The sequence below is a fragment of the Podarcis cretensis genome, assembly GCF_951804945.1.
Source record: "Podarcis cretensis genome assembly, chromosome: 1".
NCBI lineage: Eukaryota > Metazoa > Chordata > Lepidosauria > Squamata > Lacertidae > Podarcis > Podarcis cretensis.
In genome coordinates, this window is record NC_137170.1 from 82,383,287 (window position 1) to 82,401,395 (window position 18,109).

An 18,109-nucleotide genomic window follows, 5' to 3' on the forward strand; every position below is an offset into this window, starting at 1 on the left:
TACTATAGTAACACCTGAAGTAGACAGATATTCTGGTTTATCATTCCCATTATCTCTGCCTGTTGAATTGGGGCTGATGGGAGTTGTGGTCCAAAGTTTATGGGAGGTACTATGTCTTAAGGCAGGCATAGGCAAACTCCGGCCCTCCAGATGTTTGGGACTACAATTCCCGTCATCCCTAGCTAACAGGACCAGTGGTCAGGGATGATGGGAATTGTAGTCCCAAACATCTGGAGGCCCGGAGTTTGCCTGTGCCTGTCTCAAAGCATGCCAAAGGCACAATTCTGTTTAGACAGCTGTATATGCCTATTTGTATTCCCAACGAACAGAACCCAAACAAAATTCTAGCTTCTACTGTCTCAAAACCTTGGCTACTTTAAATCAACAAAACTATCACAATTATATTATTTTCATATCAGTCTGTTATAAAGGAAGATTAAATAATCAAAAGAGAGCTTTATTGTATAGTTACTACAAATCTTAAAAGAGAAAAGTGCTAGTGACAGGATTGCTTCTACATTGGTTCTTTAAGCTTTCACCCTGGTGCTAAAACCAACATAAACCTAAAATATGGAAAATGATAACAGAACTTTACAATTTGGTTTTCTTAATCTGAAGGCCAAACAGAAGACGTGGTTTCATTTTTTGGTGGTATGTGTTTATGAGCATGTGGTAAATAAAATTGGAGGGGAAATTTCTGGTGTAAAAAAACCCTCACATACACATGTCTTCTACAATGCACATCAAAATAAATCCAGCTTCTGCTGCTGAAGTCAATTCTGGCAAGTGCAACGGTTCCCTCACCAACTCCCCAGATCTGCTGCAGGCAGTTGGAAGAACCCCCAGAAAGGGGAGAAGGGAGTTTGTTCCGTCACCACAAACATTTCTGCTTGCCCCATGGAGTAATTTACTTAGTGCAATGTTGAATATAACTGAAGAGGGTCAAAACCAGACAGATGCCATTTGAGGCAAGTAGCAGCCAGATCCTATATGACAAGTATTAAACTACAGACCAGGTTGTAGAACAGCTCCCTTTAGCAACCAACTCTTGATGGCCCACCTACTCTTGAGTTGTGCTGCAAGCAGTTCTAGCAACTCTATTTCAGTCTCACCAATTTCATTTTAACAAGCTTACACAGAAGTAGTAATCAATATTTAGTTATCAATGTTTATTGGAAGATACAATTCAAAAGCTAAAATCATCTTAACATGGTACTCCCAGCAAAGATAGACCTATACTATGTATGGAGTTCACCGGACTCAAGGCAGCAAGATCAGCACCCTCTGGGTCCTTCGAGAGCAGGGCATGCCTTCAGACTGGCTGGGCCTCTGGCAGTGTCAGATGTTTTGTCAGAGCAGTGTCCCTCCCACCATGCATCAATTTAAGCTGAGCTCAAGGCCTGACGATAACTCTCACATTTTGAGCACTACAGAGTACATTACCACAAAGCTCTCAATTGAAGTTTAATATATTTTGCTCCAAGCATCTGCAGTGGAAGGGAACTGGTACAGAGTTCTAGAAAATAATTCTACTTCCCTCTTTTAAACTTCGATGTTAGTGCACCACCACCCCTTGCTTTCTTCCTGGCAGATCCCTTGGGTTCTGGCTCTTTGCGTTTGGCTGAAGTGATGGAGCCAGTAACCTTAAAGAAGTCATCTAATCGGCCCTGAGTACTGCCCTGGCGACTCTTGTTCAGCCTCTTGACCCCGTTGCGTATTCTTTCTTCGTTGAACTGCTTCTCCCCGCACAAGAAGTTGACCAGCTCTTCCTCATCTGGTTCGTTCCACTTCAGATCCACAGCTTCGGGGTCGACAACTTCAGGTTCCAGGAAGAGCAGCTGGGCCTCCTTGTGCAGCCAGTTCTCAGGCACAGAATACTTCTTGGCATCTATTTGCTGGAGAATCTTTTCTATGCTCTTGTGCTGCTTGATCAGCTCCACGGCCCGCTTCGGCCCAATGCCGCGGATGCTCTCGCAGTAGTCGCAGCCCAGCAGTATGCAAAGGTCCACAAACTCCTTCTGTGTGAGGCTCAAATCCTGAAGGATGCGGCTCAGGTGGAATTCCTGAATCGGCAGCTTCTTTGCCTCACTGGCTGTAAGATGCCGCATCAGCACAGGGCTACCAAAGGTCAAGCAATCCATATCCTCAGTAGCAGCTGCATAGACCTTGCTCGCTTTCACCAGTGCAGCACAGCTAGCTTCAGCCTCGCCAGGTGCGTCAACGTAAGGGATGCCCATCAAGGTCAGCAGCTTCTTGCACTCATCGTTGTGCTGCTTGGTCACCTTCACTAACCTCTTGCTGAACTTTTCTACATTTTCCTCCTCACCTGCCTCTTTGGCCTCTTGCAACTGCTTCTCCGCTTCAGCTCGGCGCTCGGTGCGTTTGGCTAGTTCCCCTGATTTCAACTGTGGGGGCTTGCCATCAAAGACATAGACAGGCTTGATGCCATTTTCCACCATGCGGATGGTGCGGTAGAACATCCCCATCAGGTGGCTTGTGGTCTCGCCTTCTTCATTCTGCAGCATGTCAGCTCCCTGCCTTACAGCAATGAGGAACTGGTAAATACTCATAGACGCATCAATGGCCACCTTCCGGCCAAAGTAACTCTTAATGTCATTCTCTCGAATGGCACCAGGAGCTATATCGGCAATCAGCTTGGCCAAACCATGGATTCCCATCCTGGTAACTCAGCTCCAGTTGCAGTCTGCTTCTGTGATGATACAACACGGGAAAAACCTAGAAAGTAAAACAGAAGGTGTGAACTGATGATTTAAAATGACAAGAAAGCAAAATGTTCAGCTGTTGGATCAAGGTATAATTTTTCCTACCAATCTAAGATTACCATGTAGTGGTTATTATTTTGATGAACAACAACAACAACAACTTATTTATTGCTTTACACTGAAACCTCAAGGCAACATACAGCAAAATTGTAATAAACTATAAATACACTATAAATAGGTTACAAAAACTATGCTCACTAATCAATTTTGTACAGACTCCAGAGAAAGAAGTGCAAATTACAAATAAGGTAAGGAATTTATTCTTTTTTCCAATTTATATCTTGCTCTTCCTCTCAAAGGAATGTAAATTACATTCATATGCCACCCTTATTCTGCCATAGAACCCCATGGAAACCAAATGGGACACAGAGGTACATCACATCAACTGAGGAATGAAACCTGGGACTGGAATGACTGACTGTATCTGGGACTAGAATTAAAGGTCCAGGATCTGTCATTGCTATTCTCCATTATTTCTTCCCACCCACTGTTAATGTGACCTATTGCTGCAACACATCTAATTCTCTCTCAGGATCCGGGGGCCCGCTAGGGGCGCCTTGGAAGATGGCCGACAATACCATCTCTCCAGCTCACACGAGGTAATTAAGGGGCTGAAGATGGGAGTAAATCAGCCTCCCAAATTCTTCCCGGTGGAAGGGAAGATGCAGCCTAGTCCACGGTTGCCCATAAATTCACCCCCAAGCAGGGGGTGAGGGCACTGGACAGAAAGCCCTCATGTGAGTTCGGATCTCCCGGACACTGTCTCTTACTTAAGATAAAAAATTGGATATAAAAAGTTATTGCACATGGTTCGAGTGAAGAAAAGGGTATGTTAGCTGCTAATTAAGCCTGCCACTGAGAAGTTAAGAGTGATGGAATGGACTGGACAGAAGATAACATCAAAGAATAACATCTATGCCGGTATGTTGAAATGGAACGGAAAGGAGGGGGGGGGCTTTTCCTTTTTTTATTATGATATTACCTAACAATCCCTTCCCTAGAAGAACCGTCATACGACTTATAACAAGTGAGATTGGAAAATAAACTGTGTGGAAACAAAAATATCAACTAAAGCCTTTGTTTTTTGAAAGATCTGGAAAGAAAATAAAAGGCTCTCTTGTGACGCAGTTTTTAATCGGGATCCGCCATTATGAGACAGACTAGGCTGCGAGATTAATAGGCACAGGGGAGGCAAGCCATTACTCTGTTAACATGTTTGTATTCTAAGTTTGACTTGGCGAAATCTTCCCTGGAAAGCCTAATTTATGATGCAACCTGTCTGGGAAAATTGATGAGCAAATGCCTAGATTTTATTTCATCGGAACTGAGAATGATGGTGTCTGCCACCGGAGGAGGACTTTTGGATCAGCGTGTGAGAATTTGTGCAAACAAAAGACTTACCAGCTTTTTTTAAAAAAGGGAGAGCCTTACAAAGTTCACACAGAAGCATAATATTGCTTACTTTAACTCGCCTGTGGAAACAACTCAGAGGCTATTAAGAAGAAAAAGGATAACAACAAGAAGATTGAAAGGCGGGACTGGTAAACACTAAAAGCAGCAGAAATATGAGATGACTGGACCCTTACTGAACTCGAAGCATGGGAATCCCCAGCAAAAATTTATAATTTGGCAAAATATTTGGACTTTATGATATGTATTGGTATAATTTGGAATAATTAATGTGATATGATTGGATTGTTAAATGGAAAACTTAATAAAAAATATTTTTTTAAAAAAAATTCTGTCTCTGGATCCATCTCTTGCTTTAATTGAATGGAGTCACATCACGGTTCAACTGGCATCATGGTCCCTATTATTTCCAATGGGCATTAAAGCAGTTCAACCCCTGCCCCCTTCATATGTCCCAGCTGTAACAAAACATGTATAATAATAATAATAATAATTTCTTATTTATACCCTGCCCATCTGGCTGGGTTTCCCCAGCCACTCTGGGCAGCTTCCAACACAATACAGTGGTACCTCGGGTTAAGTACTTAATTCGTTCTGGAGGTCCGTTCTTAACCTGAAACTGTTCTTAACCTGAAGCACCACTTTAGCTAATGGGGCCTCCTGCTGCTGCCGCGCCGCCGGAGCACGATTTCTGTTCTCATCCTGAAGCAAAGTTCTTAACCTGTTGTACTATTTCTGGGTTAGCGGAGTCTGTAACCTGAAGCGTATGTAACCCGAGGTAGCACTGTATACAGCTGTATACAGCAATGTATCTCCCCCATATAGGTCAAAGCAGGCGCTGTAACTCTCCTCCAAGGGCTTGACTTCACCACCGACAGCGCACACTCTTCCACTGTCTCCCGAGACAGAGGGATGACAACACCACCACCATTTTTTTTTAATCCAGTTGGTGGTTCAGAAATCCTCTTGTAAGCAAAACAAGAGACAGCCAAGCCAGATGACTCTTACTCGTTTCGCCCGTCTCAGACTGCAGTCTGGCAGGCATTTAACCGGGGAGCCAGTGCCGCTGAACTCCGTGGGACTGACCTCCGAGTGGACCCTGAAAGCCGAATGTAATGGGGCTGCTGCATCCATCTCCCGCCTTCGCCCTTCCACGCCTGCGGGGCAGGTTTCTGCCTGGGGCGGCGGCAGGGCGAGGGCGAACGCGGCTCCCTCCCACCCAGCCGCCCTTTCCTCCGCCCCCTCCCCCCTCCCAGCCACGCAGAACGCGCGAGGGGCTGGTATTTGGGGTACCTTCCACTGCCACCTGCTCCCTCGCAGCCACGCGCGACCGAGGACTCGGCTAAGCCAATCAGCGCCTCCCTTTTGGCGCCTTCTGAATCCCGCGCTCAGAGCATCCAAGAAGGCAGGGCGGGCGAGACGCCTGTTGGCTTCTGGGAAACGTAGTCCACGCGCTCATGGGCTTTTCCTGGTGGCCAGCTTCAGAGGTCTGAACGGACCACAATTCCCAGCAGGCCGTGCGTGCGTGAGGCCTCTATCTCTCCTCCTTCTTCGTCGGGGGGGGGGGAAGAAGATGACAGTCGGACTTCCGGCGGGGAAAGGGCTGAGCCTGCGCCGGAAGAAGAGACGTGTCCTTCCGCCACCTGTGAGGAGAAGCCACGGGAAGCGCCGGACAGAGCCATGGTGAGGGAGCGGGCCGGCCGGAGCGGAGCCGCCCCTGTCGCCCCTTTGCGCGCCTTCCCGGTGCTGGGTCTGTTCGGTTATCCCGAGAGAACCAAGGAGGGGCGGTCGGCGGGCGCAAATGGCCCGGTTTCAATGCAGCAGAGAGGGAGGGAGAAATAAATGGTGTTTCTGTTACCACCTCCTCTGTTCCCTCGCCGAGATATCTCCTTAAAATCGGGGTTGGGGAACCTGTTGCCCTCCAGGTGTTTCGATGGACTGCATCTCCCATCATTCCCGGCCCTTTAGCCATGCTGGAAGGGGCTGGTGGGAGATGGAGGCCAACGCAGGTTCTTTATCTGTGTGCGTGCTATAAATACTGGTGACAATATGTTATTTCACTTCTCTCCTTCTTTCTTTCAATTTCAGGAGCTGGAGACAATGAGCAGATACACCAGTCCGGTGAACCCGGCTGTGTTTCCACACCTCACAGTGGTCCTGCTGGCCATCGGCATGTTCTTCACCGCCTGGTTCTTTGTGTATCCTCTTCCAGCCCAGAGCGGCTCTGCTGAGTGTCCAGAGGCCTGCACCAGACACGTTTCAGTTGCCCACAGGGTTGTGGGGTTAGCTTTAATGAGATCTGGGGGAGCTGCTTGTACCTTTGCTTATTTTTAAAAGGGTGGGGAAAGCTGTCTCAGCATATGTTGCTGGACTACAAAACTTCCACCATCCCTTACCATTCGCCATGCTGGTTGAGGCTGATGGTGACCAACAGCAATCTAGGGTGCAGCTGGTTCTGCATTACTGTTTTAAATTATTTTTAGGCCTTCGTTTAGCAAAACGATTAGGATGATGTACCATAAGGGTAATAAGATGCATATAAGCAAATTAAGGGGAGTAGAAAGTCAGCATAAATGTTAAGCAAAAGATTTATAAATATTATGCAGTAAGTTACTATTGCTTCTTAAAAGTTCAGACAAATAAAAATGCCTGTGTCTGGCAGCAGACTGAAAGCAAAATTGGCACCAGGTGATTGTCTTAAGGGCATTTCCATGTTGCACAAAAAAGAGCCTATTTTGGTGTCTGGACTGGGAAACTCTTTCATTTAGTGTCTTCTAATTTGGTGACTGATGTTTAATGGCATCAGATCTTTCTTTGATACTGTTCCTGATGCTGTGGGATAGTTGCTATCTTTTTCCTGAAATTTCATTTAATTAATTTTATTCCTTGTATGCAGTTTGTCACACTGCAATTAAACAAGATTTTTTTCTGTTATGTTTTCTTGCTTAATTTTTGCATGCTGGGGCAGCTGAGAGGATGACAACCCTGTTAAACAAAAATGTCATGACCTTTTGCAAAAGTGTTGGTTTTTCATTGTGTATTGCTAGGGCTTTCTCCACTCTTCAGTCTCTGGTTTACTACTTTAACTAGTATTTCAGATATGAAGTGACCTCGACCAAGTACACCCGGGACATTTACAAGGAACTGCTCATCTCTCTGGTTGCTTCACTCTTTATGGGCTTTGGAGTACTCTTCTTACTGCTATGGGTTGGAATCTATGTGTAACAAAGTCAGCAGCTTTCTCAGGTAAGAAATTAATACCTGATTCCACAATGAGAGTTTTTTGGAACAAATTTGAGGGAATTTCCCAGAAAATATTAGGATTGAATTGTTTTCTGAAGCTGAGTTTTTACCAGGCATGCTTGTGAATATAGACAAAGCCTTGTGTAGCATATTGCAACTACTTCACAAAGGATGTAGCAGGTAACAAAATGATGTGAACCTATCAGCATCTGCACAGTAAAATACAGTTGCTGAGCCCCTCTCTCTTAGTGCTCTTCAAACTGCAACATGTGCAATAGTGAGCAGTTTTGTATCAGGTAGCTGCATTTGTCTGCCCCTTACCGTTAGTCACAACAATCTAAATTTAAAAAGCAAGAATGAAAGGCACAAATTATGAGGACAACTTCCCAGGCACGTAGAGCATAGAAGCCCCTCTAATTGTCAAGGCCTTGTTTGGCTCCCCTGCTTGTATGTTTCCGTTTCGGACAGCAATATAGAAAACTATAATAGCCTGGGTACTTCAGAAAATAGTTTGATCCATTTGTTGTTTTTCCTTTCAGGTTCCAGCAGCCTTACTGAAGCTCTTTTTTATTTTTGTACGTAATGCAGCTCTTTGCAGCTTGGGCCTGCATAATCTTGATATATGGTTATAGCCCAGGGTCGCAACATCGGACCAATAAAGCTGACTCTGTGATGAGCTGAAGTTTGTGTTCTTCTTTGTTCTTTGGGTGCACTTTTCTGCTGTATATGAAGACCCATAGGCCTACACCTGCTACAGGAGAGAAGGTACAAAGCAACAGAAATTGCTCTTTGAATAGGATGGATATAGGGTACACATAGTAATCATATGCTTGAAGGAATATTTTATCTCAACTTTTAAGAAATAAGCAATTGTGACAACAGTCAGAATTTCATGAGACTGTAAATGTTGACATATCAGACTTTCCACTGCTGTGAGCAGGCTTTCAAACCCACCTTTAAGCACAAATGAACTTTTTCTTTTGCACACACAGTATGCTGGATACCAAACAGAAAGGGGAGCAGGTGGTGCTGTGGTCTGAACCACTGAGCCTCTTGGGCTTGCTGAGCTCCTGTTGCTCTGTCCCAGCTTCTGCCGACCTAACAGTTCAAAGCACACCAGTGCAAGTAGATAAATAAGTACCACTGTGGTGGGAAGGTAAAGAGTGTTTCCATGCACTCTGGCACTTGCCATGGTGTTCCATTGCGTCAGAAGTGATTTAGTCATACATGACCCGGAAAGCTGTCTGTGGACAAACTTCGGCTCCTTCGGCCTGAAGATAAGTGCTGCACCCCATAGACACCTTTGACTGGACTTAACTGTCCAGAGGTTCTTTACATTTACCTTTTACTACACAAAGCATCCACACTCATTTTTCTTCCCTTCTTTCTGTTCTTTACTGAGAGAGAGCCAATGGACTCAGAAGTACTGTAAATCCTACTTAGTTCAGTGGGACATATTCCCATGTAGGTAAATAAACTCATTTCAGAGTAAGTCCCACTGGATGCAGTGGGACGTATTTCTGATTTAAAAAGGCACATAGGATCACAGCTGTGGTAGGCACTAGAGCTGAAATGCTCCACTTCTGGATCAACATGCAGAAAAGGGCAGGCCACAATATTTGGGGCTCTTCAGCTTAAGGGGAAAGCCCGTTAAATAAAGGTGTCTGTGTCATGAGTAATGTCTATACAATTGTGCAAAGTGGAGTGTGTGTGTGTATAATACAGATAGATAAATCATCTTCTCCCTACTACTTATTGTTTTGTCTCCATATTGATTTTTCCTCTCAGATTGTGGTTTAAAGAATAATCTTTAGAGATGTCAGTTCCTTTTACTGCATTGCATTAAACTGCAAAGGCTAAAATAACAAGCTGACTTGAGGACATCACTGACTGAGCTACCTTTAAACTACAAGAGCTGGCAACAGGCTTTAAAAATAAAAATAAAATCCCAAGGCTATAGTAATTAAGAATGTATATCAGAAACGAGGCTAGTAAAAGACATGTAGCCCATGGATTAGTGAGTGTAGTTTTGGTTAATTGCTTTCTCTCAATTCCATGTTTTAACTAAATCCTTAATGAAAACTGCATTTTGCTCTTATAACTAAATGGCATTGAGTTCAAATTGAAAATAGCTGTGTTAACTGAATGTTTCTGTAGGAAGTGGTAGTCAATACTGAAGGCATAGATTTTTTTATATAGTGATGTATGACTCTCAAATAGATATTTCTTCTCTAAAATGTCTGCTGACTTGTGTGCATGTAACTGGGCTTACTCAGGTAGTACAAATGCACTTCTTGCTTCAGAAATTCTCTTTTTACCCACAAAAAACTTTGCTTAGAGCCCCTACCATAACATTACTTGTAATAATTCAGTTCTGTGAGATGGAGGAAGAAGCCATGAGCCAATCTTGGATACAAAGTAGTATACTTATATATTTATTTTTATAGGTACATTTCTTATGAATAAAAGGTCTAGGTAAGCAAAACAAGAAGTAGAGGAGTTCTGGGCACCAGCACTCCAAAACAAAATATAAATACAGATCAGAAAAGCAGATGGTAGGGGGGAAAGCAACCACACATATCCTCCACCAAAGCAAAATAACAATAAAACTTCATTAATATAGTACGTACTACAGATATGACTCTGAAATTGAGGGCAATATACAGTGATTAAAGCTGTGATAGCAACATTTAAAACAAAACAAATTAGTGCTTTATCTTCCTTAAGGCTCACAGTGGTGGCACAAAACTTTTATTTACAGGCTTTGAGCTTTTTCTTTAAACAACAACAAAAAAACAAAAGGCTTATGAATTTTCCTTGGAGAACTCATTCCCAGCCCCTTGAAACAGCCAGACTTTAAAAGTTGGCTCCATATCCACCCTTGATTTTATTCTTGGCTCCCCAAATGGCTAGAGAGATATGGCTTCATGTTCCGGTTCTAAGGAAGAAGAATTTCCTCCTAGGTCAGAAGCACCGGAAGAGCTCCCTCCATCAGATGCAGGAAAACACCCAGTTGTTAATCATCCTTCTACTGTATTTGGGGAGAGTATGTAAGTGGTGCAGGTAGGGAGAACATTTCCCGAGACAGGTGAGTAGCATGAAGATGCTGAGCTGGCCAGTCCAGGTGATGTCTATACCAGTTCAAACATGGGCAGGTAACACCTTGCTATAGAACTCCTACTCTTTAATGCTGGTAGTTCCCTTGCCCACCCCAATACTGTGAAGCACTTTGGGATTAAAAAAAAAAGTGCTATATCGATAAAAGTAAGTAGTTGTAGCAGTTTTAAACAATAAAACCATTAAAACTGTAATGTAAAGAGTGCTACTGTTACAAAGGATTATGCATATCGGATTCTCAGCACGGATGTGAATGTACCAGTGAAAATATTTGACACATACACAGCCCTTCTCTCCAATGCCACCTGATAAGACCAGGAGAAGAAGAAAGTGATTGGTTAATTTACTTCTGATGTCACTGTGTCCCTGCTGCCCTCACCCTGATCTTGATCGGTAACAAACTATGGATGAATGGTTTTATACATTTAATGCACTGAGGAGTGGGTAAGGGGATAGTCCGGTCAAAATGTGAATGTCCTCACCAGATTGTTTTTAACCCAGCAGTTTCTTAACCACTAGTCTAAAGACTTCTTATTGCTGGTCTGTAGAAAGGAGTCTGCTTAAGCCTCCTGCTGCTGCTCAGGAGGAGAGCACCAAAACAGTGACCCACCAGGCCTAAGATGCCTCTCAGTCATTAAGCAACAGATCCTTCCTCCTCTATGAGCTGCTTCTTGCAGGGTGGTTTCTTCCCACTGCTGGAGTGTCCTAGGAAGCCCCAAAGGCCATGTTTGTTCTGCAGCTCCTCCCCACACCGTTTGGGTTGGCGATACAGGGAGGAGCTCCGGCACAAGCACCTCCAGTGGAGCACCAGATTCTCCCTTTGCTGGGAAGTGTGACGGGAGGAGAGACTCCATTTTGGCTCCCATTCTGCTGGAGTTAAAAAAAATAATCAAAAATTCAGCCTACGTGGAAAGAACAGGCAATTGGCACATGGGCCACAGAACACAGAGAGGAAGAGCAGCCTCTTGTTGCTAGAAAATTGGAGCGTTGCCAGCCCCTGCAAGATCCTGACTTTCTAATACCAAGTTGAGAAGAATTATCTGAATATTGTCCACGGCCAAGTACATTTTTTTGACACTCCGATCGTGCTCAAGAACAACTGTGCTCTAGCTGGGGGCGTTGCTGGATGCCTGCATGGTGAAGAGTCTTTTGGTACTGAACCTCCATGGATGATCAAAGCACATGCTTTGTGGACAAAGTAAGAAAGACCCCCGACAAATAACTCAGCAGGCATGGACCAATAGGAACAGCACTAGAAGATTGTGGGGGATTTAGCTGGGTAGCACCATTGTCTCTGTGAAGTATCTGCATAACCCTGCAGGTACAGTACTTTCACATGGTAAACACATGTTGTCCTATATAAGCCTCCTGTCTCACATGCCTTTGTCAGTTAATCTTGGGAGAGATTAAGGCAGGAGTGGGGAATGGCTTTTCAGCCTGCATTAACTTCTGTGGGCCATGTGCCAATGGTAGGCAGGGCCAGATGCAAAAGTGAGCAGAGCAATGACTGTCAATGCAGATCTCACTTTTGTACAGTAGGCTAATTTCCATATATACTCAGACACCTCTCTATCTTCCAGCCAGCTAAGCAAGATACCTGAAGGAGCGTCTCCATCCGCAATGTTCAGCCCAGATACTGAGGTCCAGCTCCTTGGGCTTTCTGGCGGTTCCCTCACTGCGAGATGTGAGGTTACAGGGAACCAGGCAGAGGGCCTTCTTGGTGGTGGTGCCCACCCTGTGGAATGCCCTCCCACCAGATGTCAAGGAAATAAACAACTATCTGACTTTTAGAAGACCTCTGAAGGCAGCCCTGTTTAGGGAAGTTTTTAATGTTTGATGTTTTATTCTGTTTTTAATCTGTTGGGAGCCGCCCAGAGTGGCTGGGGAAACCCAGCCAGATGGGCGGGGTATAAATAATAAATTATTATTATAGATGCATTATTAGAGCTCAAGGACACAGTCCAACCTGGCAGAAACACTTGTGAAGCAAGGCCAGCAAGGAGTGTGTCTTGACGGGAGAGAAGGCCAAGGGGTAGCTTTTGTTAAAGTGAATCCCATCAGGTGGCAGGTAGGCAGGGCAAAGCTTCCTCAAGCATTTCCTCTAACAAATCTTATACCGGTCACTGACACTGGCTCATTACAATGATCCCCCAAAGGTTTGTGAAGGATAATGAGATCTCCCCATAGCTCAGGTTTGTGTGTGTGTGTGTGTGTGTGTGTGTGTGTGTGTGTGTGTTACCTAAAAAGAAAAAGGCAATAGCCTCTATCCTGGGAGGGTGGTGTGTAGATGTGTGGCAGACTAAGACTCCACAGCAATTCAATGAAGTTTAGGTTAAGATCGCCCTTTCCACCCCATCCGCGTTGGCTTTACCAGACGTGTTGGAGTTGCGGCAGGGGCAGAGGAAAGGGTGGGTGGGGGGAACCCTCAGCAGTGGTACCGTATTTTTCGCTCTATAACACACACCCGACCATAACACGCACGTAGTTTTTAGAGGAGGAAAATCCGTAGGCATGCCACCCGTAGGCATTTCCGCCATAACACGCACAAACATTTCCCCTTACTTTCTAGGAGGAAAAAAATGAGTGTTATGGTGCAAAAAATATGGTAATTCTAAGGGTCTTCAGATGGGGCTCCCAGATACTGCAGATCTGTTTAGGAGGAACATAGGAGGGGGAGAGAGAAGCAGGGGCTGTAAGGAGAAGCAAGAGTGCTTGCTTGTCAGTAACAGGCTGTTTCACAAGGGAGATTTCAACCAGTTTTGCATTACTGGCATTCAATGCAAGAACATTTTCACAAGTAACATTGAGTAACAGTGCAAACCTACACCCCTCTACCCAGAAGTAAGTCCCAACAAATTCAATGGGATTTACTGAAGAGGTAAGAGTATAGAATTGCTACGAAACAGATTTCTGCACTTCTTTCACTAGGGAGGAAACCCCTCCTTGGCTGCACTAAATGCCACTAACAGATTACATGACCCAGTCTGACTGATGGGGCAAAATGAGACGTTAATAAGGGGGGCATAACTCCAAGTCTCTTATTGTGCCTGTTTGTTTCCCCTCTGTTCAGCAATGGTGCCACCTGGTGGTGAGCACTAGCAATTGCAACTACGTTTCTCATATCCTTGTTCCTTGCGAAGACAGCCCGCAGCCATTATCAGATGCTATCAGTGCCCTTGTTCTGCTGGGTCTCCAATATCTTCCCCAGCCCATGCCTGTGTGCCCCTCTCAGCTGCTTCTAATGAATGGTAGTTCCTCAGTGCCAGGTGCCATTTCCTCTTATGCCCATTCATGGAATGTGCAGCATTGTAAGGAAAAGTGGCAACCGTCACTGGGCCGCCAACAGACACTGCAGACATTATCTACACATTTTTATTACTTTTATGCCACTTTTACTGTTCCAGCTCCCTTCAAAGAATCCTGTGAATCATAGCTTACTGGGGGTGCTGAAAAATTTATGTGAGAACTCCCCAAGCAGAACTATGGTTACCAGAGTTCTCTGGGCAAAGGGGTTGACTATTAAATCTGTAATGTGAGCTGAGAGCAGCAAATGTGAAACTGGTGATAACTGGGGATGGGGGCGGGCGGGCCTGCCTACCTGGGCAATTTCATTACTACTAATAAAATGGCAGATCCATCCAGGAATGCAGGCACCAATACACATTTCACCAACACAGAGATAAACCCAGCCACCATCATAAAGTGGATTCCTACCTTAACACAGTTGTTCCTTTCAGTTTACAATAATGTGATTTAAAAACCATCAGTCCTTGGTCATTAGAATTAAACCAAAGGCAAGTATGTTTATATCTGTGGATTTGCAGATTGATAACCTGATTCAGAATATATGAGAAGTCCCAGCAGCTAACCATTTTGCTTCTTATCTTTCCCATCCCTGTCCTCTCATCTTCCCTAAGTTGCTGTTCACACTCTTGCACAGAAATCTAAATAACCCGTTTTACAAAAAACAAAAACAGAGCTTGACTGAGTTGGCCTGTCCTTCCTTCCTCTGAATGGAAGTTAAAGGCCTGAAACGCTGGATGGTTGTGCTTGTGCATTTGTCTTAACTCCTTGCGCTTCCCCGATTCAAAATGCGGATGCAGGCTGGTGCCCAGCGACAGCCCGCTTTGGTTTCCTATGAGAGACAAGTGGATCAATAATCAAACAAGCTGATCTTGTGCGGAGGGGGAGGGGGAAAGATCAGTGGTTTAGCAAGTTAACACCTTGTAACAGTAAGTTACCCAAAATACACCCAAAATATTCTTAAGAATGCCAAGGAGGCTTAAGGTCTGGAGTGAAAAAATGTTCTGTTTGTTGCCTGACAAGTGACCCCTTGGGGATCAAAACACTTTTCAGTCTGGATATACGTTTAGTGTAGGGTAGATCTCTTCTGATGGCCTCCCTCTTCAACTTCAGGGATGGTCTCCTGCTGAGCAAGGGCCGTGCCATGTGCTTGTTGGGCTGAAAGGCATTTTTTGCTGCTCTCAATGTATGGGCCTCAGGAGGAGCCCTAGGATGCCAATGCATATTATATCAGTCCAGAGGCAAAGCTCAGACACTGCTTTCCTCAAGTAGATTTGAGCTTGCTTCTTCAGAAGCGTATTTATCCAATCCTGAAAAAAGGCACATTGGGAATAAAACTAGCCTGCCTGAGAGTTGTTTTTGTGAGGTTACTGAGGTCTTCTCTCCCTGGAATGTAACTATATGGCGAGAGAGAGAGGGAGGGGGGAAGCCAGAGGCAAATCCCATTGCTTTTCCATTGGTTGCTGCTGTTTGAAACGACTGGTCATTTGTGTGTTCCAGTGTCACCAGGACTTCTGCAGAGCATAAGTTAAAGAGAGAAGAGGCTAGCTGCCAGCCAGAAGGTCAGAAACTCCAGTGTATGACTTGCAAACACAGCCAGGCAGAATATTCCTTTTACAGAAAGAATTCCAGTGTTTCAGCTTTAGAGAAGGACTCCCAGTGTCATCGTTGAGAAACGCCAGTGTCTAAGAAAGCCGCTTCGTTGGCTCTCTGGGTGCTGAGATCTCTTCCCAGCTGAACTGTATTTTGTAGTTCTGAGGTGCCCAAAGGCATTGAACCCAGGCATGGCTCCAGTGTAGAACTTTCAAATCCAGTGTAAAAATGAGGAAAAAGAAGGAATGTCGATGTCTCTACAACAAGTAAGGCCTTTGGAGGACTGAATGACAAGCATCTGGCATGTCAAGGGGGAAAAAGATGCCTCAGTATTTCCATGTTTTGCTTGCTAGTGGCATCGTTCCCCCAAAGTTGTTTGGCATTCTAATGTTGATATTCCACCGCAGGGTGGGGTGGGGGAGAACCACACCAGCTGATGACAGAGGCAACAGGATAGGACTTGGGGGCTCATAGGAGGGAACATCCAGTCCAATGAGCCTTGTGGGCCCATTTCAGTTCCAGTCCAAGGGCAGTGGTGCTCCCGAGACTCACTCACACAGCCAGTAGAATTGGAAGTAATAGTCAGTGAAGAGAGAGCCCATCTGCTCCACAGCAGTACTGCAGTTTGCTTGGCCCTGTGATGAGAGTGGGAGGAAGAAAAAGAAGGTTCAAGGGAACTGGAAACTGTCACAGAAGAACCAAGGTTAGCCAACAACAACAAGAGGCATCTCCAAGGCCCTGTGTCTGGGTGCAAACACTCAGATATTTGGGTAAGGGGAGTTTGACTAAATTTTCTGACTCGATCATCTTTTGATATTACCCCCCCCCCCCAGCTCTAAAGGATGAATCTAAAGGCTGTTACATTGGGAGAGGATATTGCAGGTACTTATACTCACAGGTTTAGCAAATCGGAAGTGATAGGTGAACTCCTGGAACGGCATCATCACCACAGGCCAATGGTATGTTACTCCCTACGGAAGAGGCAAAAGAAACCATACCTGGATTAAAACGACCTCTTTCTCTTGCCTGTGCTAGAGAGAGAGCTAATGCACTTTGCTCTCTGTTCCCTCTTTGTAGTGGAAAATTGATGTGAGAGAAACAGGCAGCAAGATGCAGTACTCCACCTACCACTGCCAGGTGCTGTGCCTCTCTTGTAGCCACGGTTTGAGTGGGCAGAGAATATGGGATGGGGATACACAGAATTAAGGTCTTACTGAACTGGAAAATTCAGCTTACTGAACCGTGAAGGTCAAACTACATATGACCTTAACTGTGTAGTTCTGCCCTTGTGTGGGCTTTTTTCCACAAAGAATAGTGGTAATCTGGGAAACTCAGCCAGATGGGTGGGGTAAAGGGACCCCTGACCATTAGGTCCAGTCGTGACCGATTCTGGGGTTGTGGCGCTCATCTCGCTTTATTGGCCGAGGGAGCTGGTGTACAACTTCCGGGTCATGTGGCCAGCATGACTAAGCCGCTTCTGGCGAACCAGAGCAGCACACGGAAACACCGTTTACCTTCCCGCTGGAGTGGTACCTATTTATCTACCTGCACTTTGACGTGCTTTCAAACTGCTAGGTTGGCAGGAGCAGGGACTGAGCAACGGGAGCTCACCCCATCGCAGGGATTCAAACCGCCGACCTTCTGATCGGCAAGTCGTAGGCTCTGTGGTTTAACCCACAGTGCCACCCAATGGGTGGGGTATAAATATATTATTATTATTATTATTATTATTATTATTATTATTATTATTATTATTATATCAGGGTTCTACATAGCAGTAGGGCTATTTCAGTTCTTTGCTCCCCATACCAGCAATTGGGTGGAGGTGAAGACCTGCACTCAAGGGCATGACAGGAACATGCAGTTAAGGTCAAATGCCGTTTGCCCCAGATTTGCTCTGAAATAAGAGACAACACTTATTCTGAAAAACATGTGGTTAAAAATGTAGACCATATGCCAAGCACTAAATAGCTGAACAAGCCAATGATGACCTGTTATGAAGATGGTTTACTTATGTATGTTTATGCATTTTTATCTCCCAGGAAAGCCTTCACATACAACCTTGACAGGTGTGCCTCTTTCTACCTCTCCTTTACAGCACAATACTATACATACAGAAATTCAGTGGGCCTTACTCACAGTTCAGTGAGTAGAGGATTGCGGCCTTAAAGAGGATCCAAAGGGCATTCACCCAACAGTGTGCAGAAACTAAATACACCAGTTTCCTTTTCTATTACAAGCAGCAACTTAGGGGTGCAACTGGCAAGCACCTGCCAGCCATGATACTTTGTGGTCCTACCTGGGTGCCTGCTGAATCAGAGAAGCTGTCTGCGTTCACAGTGTTGTGCTGACATGGGTTGCTGGAGGCAAAACCACAAAAATAGCCAGACACAGCAGAGGAGGCACTGGGAGAGAGAGGAAAGGGCAGAGGAGGATGTTTAGTGGAGGCAACAAGGTAAGCAGTTTTGATACGCGACATTGTCATACTTTGGTACTCTCACCTGCAGCACCTTTAAAGACACCCTTTTTAATTGAGCATTCATCATAATTCATGCTCATTGTGCTATTGGAGTGGTTATACATGATTGCACCTTCAATACCATTTGCACCTGCAAAAAAATTGCGGCGGTCATACTGCTTCATTTACAATAGGTACATGC

The 18,109-nt window shown here is 44.9% G+C and overlaps 3 protein-coding genes across 8 annotated transcripts in view; 1 reads left to right on the forward strand and 2 right to left on the reverse strand.

The window, feature by feature from the left end:
• Positions 1–1,154: 1,154 nt before the first annotated feature.
• On the reverse strand, positions 1,155–5,614 carry FEN1 (flap structure-specific endonuclease 1). 2 transcript variants are annotated; one of them, XM_079956687.1, is made up of 2 exons: positions 5,487–5,614; positions 1,155–2,736 (listed from the first exon to the last, which is right to left on the reverse strand). In XM_079956687.1, exon 2 carries the CDS (start codon positions 2,676–2,678, stop codon positions 1,530–1,532), a length of 1,149 nt encoding a protein of 382 aa, XP_079812813.1. In that variant the 5' UTR covers positions 2,679–2,736; positions 5,487–5,614; the 3' UTR covers positions 1,155–1,529. The 2 variants fall into 2 exon arrangements, with proteins under 2 accessions (XP_079812813.1, XP_079812814.1); XM_079956688.1 differs by lacking the exon at positions 5,487–5,614 and adding an exon at positions 5,202–5,302.
• Positions 5,615–5,732: 118 nt separating this feature from the next.
• Positions 5,733–8,118, forward strand: TMEM258 (transmembrane protein 258). Its single transcript, XM_079957223.1, has 4 exons — positions 5,733–5,876; positions 6,282–6,391; positions 7,292–7,439; positions 7,976–8,118. The coding sequence occupies exons 1-3, from the start codon at positions 5,874–5,876 to the stop codon at positions 7,416–7,418; spliced, it is 240 nt and encodes a 79-aa protein (XP_079813349.1). The 5' UTR covers positions 5,733–5,873; the 3' UTR covers positions 7,419–7,439; positions 7,976–8,118.
• Positions 8,119–9,843: 1,725 nt separating this feature from the next.
• Positions 9,844–18,109, reverse strand: part of MYRF (myelin regulatory factor) — a 99,292-nt gene continuing 91,026 nt past the window's right edge. For all 5 annotated transcript variants that reach the window (XM_079956218.1, XM_079956216.1, XM_079956217.1 and 2 more), the window contains 3 exons: positions 17,749–17,854; positions 16,346–16,420; positions 9,844–16,084 (listed from right to left, as the gene is read on the reverse strand). In XM_079956218.1, coding sequence (XP_079812344.1) covers positions 15,998–16,084; positions 16,346–16,420; positions 17,749–17,854 — 268 coding nt within the window. In that variant the 3' untranslated portion in view covers positions 9,844–15,997. The remainder of the gene's footprint in view (positions 16,085–16,345; positions 16,421–17,748; positions 17,855–18,109) is intronic.

Bases quoted from the DNA above. Each gene is read 5' to 3' on its own strand.
- FEN1 (XM_079956687.1), bottom strand. From the start codon at position 2,678: ATGGGAATCCATGGTTTGGCCAAGCTGATTGCCGATATAGCTCCTGGT.
- TMEM258 (XM_079957223.1), top strand. The intron at 6,392-7,291 runs GTATCCTCTTCC...CTAGTATTTCAG, and splicing joins TTCACCGCCTGGTTCTTTGT to ATATGAAGTGACCTCGACCA.